The following is a 5569-nucleotide window of genomic DNA, read 5'->3' as shown; positions in this document are numbered from 1 at the left end:
GCCCTATGCATCATTTTACATTGAAAGCATTTTTTTTTGTTAAGTATTGATGCCCTTTTGGCATCTGCCATCAAGGAAAGGATTGCCTGTATTCTTTGAATAATCTTCTTTTTTTCAAATGGATGTGCGGCAAACCAATATTATTCACATGTGACTAATTACGGCACAGTACCATGGGGCGGGAAGCAACGTAAATGAGGCTGGCGGCGTGTTTCAACTCTGTGGTTCATCTCAGAGCATCTGGAGACATGACCAAAGGGCACAATTAGCAAGAGGTGAGAAAAATATTCCACGATTCTAGCTCCAAACACGGTCTTCTTCAGCATTAAAAATAAATAAACAAATAAATTATAAAGAATAATTTAAAAAAATCAGAGCAATGTTGCTCTGCTGTTTGTTACATCATTTCATGATACACCAATAGTTATTGTTTTCCAAATATTGTTTTTTTATGTAAATACAGAACTCACATCAATACACCTATTTATTATAATAGACATAATAATTAAATGCAATGTACACAATATTAAAATATATACATTGAAATATAGATACAAATTCTGAGATACTTGTACACTCTCTGTTTCTCCCCATTTCTGTGCCAATTATCAAGACAAAACTACTCACAGACTGGTTCACATACAATGCAAGGTAGACTTAAAAATGGTGCATGACAAAATGTCCATTTAAATGAAATAATTGACATCCAGGAAACATCCAAATGTAATTCATCAATTACAGCAAATGTAAGAACAGAAAATAGTCTCAAAATGAGGGATATGAAATATAAGAAGGTGACCTGGCTCAACCAGAGTTCCTGTATCCTCTCTCTTGTTCAGGAACTATAATGCACCACTAGGTGGCAATGTTTGACAGTGTGTCAAAACACCAAACTGCCTGATAAAAAAACATACACTACACACAAATTTCTTATTGCAGCGATATAGCACTATCAACTTTTCTTGTGGTTGTTATTGCATCTTTTCTCACACTGTTGGGCATGGGTTATACAGCAGTGCTCGGAAACAATACATTCACCAAGAAAGCAAATTGTCTGCTTCTTGTGCGGTTTCCTTTATCCAAATTCTCTGTAACCTCATTGAAAAAGCTAGAAGCAAGAGTTGTTGTGGTTTCTCTGTGCAATGTACAATGCCACTGCATGGCTTTCCAAATGGTTTCCACGGGCTGACTGCATTTCATAAAATGCATTCACATTTAAAATGTCTCAAGGCAATGTCTCCACAACCAAACCTTTGCCGCTTCACTTTATAGGTTTATTCAAGGTGCTCTGAGTGCCTGCTACATATGGGACTACCACAGGATCCAATATTGGTTTTGTTATTTTTCATGGGTAGTGAAAAGAAGAAAACATTTTTAACTGAAAGAATAAATGAAGACATGACACAGGACTGCACAGAGAAAAAGAGAGCGAAAGCCACTCTGAAGGAATAGTAGAAGGGAGTGCCAGCTAAAATCAGATATGTCAACCAAAGATGCTTTTTAAGTGAAAAGGAAGCAAGCAAGTAAGAAAGGAAGGAAATAAAGAAATGAGAGAAAGAGAGGAGGGGGTGTATATAGGAGACGGCAAGAGTATCATGAGGACAATCCATTAACTGTGGGTCAGTTTGAGAGTCTCTGTCTCTCTGTGGCGCTCGACCAGCGTGAGTGAGGGGGAGAGGGAGAGGGGCAGTGATGGGGCCAGACTCGGGGGGAGGGAGGGCGGTGCAGGTGTGAGGGGCACCAGACTCTTCAGGGGGTGGGGGGAAGCAGGTGGGGGCAGGGAGGACAGGGGTGGCAGGGCACTGGCGACGCCTCCGGCCTTCAGGTTGAGGCCCTGTGGACGCACGTCCAGCCGCGGGCTCTTGACCAGGCCGAAGTCCGTCTCGTTGTCCGAGCTGCAGTCGCTCAGGTCCGTGATCTCCAGGTCCGAGTCAGACTCCGGGTCCTGCTTGACGCCGCCGCCTCCTCCGCCTCCGCCTACGACGCGCCGCTCCGACGGGCTCTGCTGTCCACCCCCCACCACCCCTCCCAGGCTGACCCCTCCCAGCCCCAAGCCGAGGCTGAGCCCCAGGCCCCCTACAGACCCAGGGACGGTGGCCTCGCCTCGCTCCCTCTCCCCAGGGCTGCCGCCCCCACTCCCCAACTCCGTCCGGCCTATCCCGGGGTAGGGCGGGATGCACAGTCTCGGAGGCTGCCCTCCCGCCGCGCCATTGGTCCCTCCGGACTGGGCCCCGCCCCTGTCTGCCGCCTCCGCGTCACCCGGGGGCAAGAGGGAGGAGAAAGGGTGGGGCAGCTGGGACAGGCTGGTCTGCAGCGGGTTGGGGTAGAAGTGGGAGGGGTAGAGCGAGCCAGGGGGCAGTTTAGGGCAGTTGTTGAGTGAGAAGGCCCCTGGGAGGTAGGGGTTAAAGCCCCACGGGTAGTCGAAAGGGGGGTTACGGGGGTAAGGGCCCAACAGGGACGGAGGTTTGGAGTAACAAGGAGCCCCTGGGGGAAGAGAGACGAGCAGAGAGGGAGACAGCGTTAGCATCAGCACTGCACTCCATCTGATTATATTTACATTATTCCATTCTGCAGCTTGCTAATTAGAGCCAGACCCAAAAGCGCTGGTAACTATGGCAAGGTTCAAACCCAGGAATTGAGTTCAGTTTAATTATATTTTCAATGTGTTCATTTTATTCATCTCAGTGTATTATATCATTAACCGAAAACACACAGAATGTAAATAGATCAACCTAGATCAACAAGTCTGATCAAAAATACCAAGTTGCATGTGGTCAATGTCATCTTTCACATAGATCCTGCAGTAGGTGAGACTAGCTGTTGCTTCACGCTGTGTAATACTGCACGCTGTAGATGCCATGTTTTTCCCGCTCGGTACAAAACAACTCTTACCCATCCACCTCCCGACTTCTCTCATCTTCATCATCCTCACATCTGCCTCAGCTTCTCCTCCTCTCGCCCTCTTTCTCTCCCTCCCCTCTCTCTCTCTCCATCCTTCTCTTCTTCTCTTTCTCCTTCTTTCTCTTCTCTCTCTCTTCTCTCTCTGTTATTTGCTATGCAGGACTAATTTGACAGTGGTACAGTCTCTGTGTGTTGGCCCTGGAGTAGCTGGCAGACACATGAATATTGAATCAGTCAGGCAGGCAGGCCTCACTTGCTTATGAAAACACAGTAATGGGAGCCCACAGGCCACAAACTGAAGCCTGCACCCTCAATTAGGGCCTTCCTGCCTGGGAAGGGATTAGGACAGGGGGGACACTTGGGAAGGGAGAGGGGGAGAGAGGGAGGAATAGGACCCGAGGACAAACACAGAGTGTGTGTGCACAGCAGGAGAGGGGGTGGTGGAGGGGTTGCTGTAGGTTGCACACAACACCTCTCTCTCTCTCTCACACACACACACACACACATTCTGATGCTTTCTACTACACTGCTTCACTGTACAATGTGATCACAGAGACAAAGGAGTGCACATGAGGGCGTGTGTGCTGACAACACACACACACACACACACACACACACACAGTAACTCAGGGAGGGATTCTAGCACTGCCACAAAACGAGATAAGGAAAATGTAAATTGCCACACTCACATCAAAACCATACCCCAGCACCAGACTGACAACTCACCTCACCTCTCTCACCTTTTAAATCTACCTCTCTGTCTCCTTTTTTCCTGTCGTTTCACCTTTTTAATCTACATTTCTTCCATCCTTCCTTCCTTCCTTCCTTCCTTCCTTTCTCTCTCTCTCTCTTTCTCTGTCAGTTTTTTTTTTCCACTTCTCAGGGCCAACAATACCGATCTTCCTGCCCCGTTCGTTCCTCTTTCACAGCTCAAGGTTAACACACCTGCCGCCAAGGCTGGGACTACCCTCTCAAGAATGGCTTCTCTCCTCTCCCTCGCTCCCACGCCTGAGCCGAGGAAAGGGAAGGCGTCCAGCCGCAGCTTGTCCCCCTCCGGTCCCGGGGCGCCTCCGGTGCGGTCAAACAGAGCGCTGCCGCGGCTGGCCTCTGGCAGGCGGGGGAACAGCGACTGCAGGGCCTGGAGAGGAGAGAGGTGGACAGGGATGGAAGGAAAGAGAAGGAGAGAGGGAGAGATAGAGAGGGAGGGAGAGAGGGAGAGAGGGAAAATGAGCTTATTAATATTGTGTACCAAGCCACACAATATCAGGTATTAGCAAAAGTGGAACAAGGGATTCATTTCAAAGATAAATATATGTAAACACATTTCTGTGTGTTTGTAATTTGTGTTTTAATACGAATGTATGATATCTTATATGGAAGAGCCACATTGCTGTAATTACCAACTGTGGATAGCGTTCAGTGAATAAGGTATCTTCTAGATCTGAGACAGAAAGACGCAAGAGGCTCTAGGTGGGCACAACCAGGTGAGGTGGAAATCAGGTGGAAGTTTTAACGGAACGGTGATATCACGTGTGGGTGGGAGCCTGGAGAACTGCAGACAACCGAATTGACGGCTGCAGCATGTGTCTCTCCCAGGCCTTGAGTCACCCTGTCATGCATGAATCAAGGCCTGCTCTGATCTGAGCCGAATCGGCTGAAAAACAAAGCTGCGCCCCAACGAGGAGTCAACGGGGACGTCCTGAAGGGGAGGTGAGCTACAAGAGGAGCGAGGCTTAAACGTGGGAGGGAGGATTGGCGCCAAGTAAAGGAAACGGCAAAGTCGTCGCGGGACTCCCACGGGACATGCTGGGGAGATCTCGTCTCTTTTTTCCCCTCCATGCTGGGGAGATCAATAATTTCTGTCACTTCTCAGCTCCGAGTTTGAAAGGCGGGACTGTACTTCCAAGCTACGTGATCTCGATTGCTCTTAACAAACCTGCATTAATTACGACGCATTGATCCGGAGGACCCCTTCGCCACTTTCATTTCTTTCAGATCCAATCGATGACAGGGATGGGTATGCCATTCAAGACAAGGGTGTCAGGGAGGGATAACGTCTTCTTTTGTTTTAAGGACACTTAACTCCGTCTCCTGACTTTCTCCCTCACTCCGTCATTTACATTACCTTTCCCACCTCTGTCACGGAATTCGTTTTTGAATTTCATGACCACTTTGGAACACACAGGAGCCCAGAAAACCCACAGAAATCACACCAGAAGGAGGAACTGGAATCGCTTAAGCCTCTATTCTGCCACTGAAGATTAAGTATGAAATATTCCTTCATTGTGAAACAAAAGAGATTCATCAAAAAATCCTGAAATATGTATTGTCATTGAATAAAGCCCTTTTCTCAGCCTGTAGTCTCCTATAACCGGACATTTTTATTTATGGCCTGCCTCTGGCATCAAGAGTGAGTATTATTTTAGTGAAAGTATGACTCAAGGTGAGTAATGACAGAACACCAATACCTAGTAAACCACCATTAGAAACAATTAATAAAATATAGCTGGAAATTGGAGAATAGAATTTCTCTTGTCTAAGTGCAGAGCAGGGTATCTTCATCAAGACTAGCATCAGAAGCTGTAGTAGGTGTGCAAGATCAAATAAAGTTCTGAAGTTGAGGAGATAAAGACAAGCTGTGTGAGGGCTTCTGATAAGTTCATCTTCC

General features: G+C 47.5%; 1 protein-coding gene across 1 annotated transcript in view; it reads right to left on the bottom strand.

Annotated features, from left to right (window-relative positions):
• Positions 1-1609: 1609 nt before the first annotated feature.
• Positions 1610-5569, bottom strand: part of erfl1 (Ets2 repressor factor like 1) — a 7130-nt gene continuing 3170 nt past the window's right edge. Inside the window, exons 4-5 of the mRNA XM_076279367.1 lie at positions 3910-4039; positions 1610-2484 (exon numbers count right to left, since the gene is read on the bottom strand). Coding sequence (XP_076135482.1) covers positions 1610-2484; positions 3910-4039 — 1005 coding nt within the window. The remainder of the gene's footprint in view (positions 2485-3909; positions 4040-5569) is intronic.

Source organism: Alosa pseudoharengus, unplaced genomic scaffold (assembly GCF_046254945.1).
Source record: "Alosa pseudoharengus isolate Yale_2024_CS ecotype anadromous, Long Island Sound unplaced genomic scaffold, YU_APseudo_1.1 YU_APseudo_1.1_scf_12, whole genome shotgun sequence".
NCBI classification, from domain to species: domain Eukaryota; kingdom Metazoa; phylum Chordata; class Actinopteri; order Clupeiformes; family Clupeidae; genus Alosa; species Alosa pseudoharengus.
This window is presented reverse-complemented; position numbering and strand designations above follow the sequence as displayed.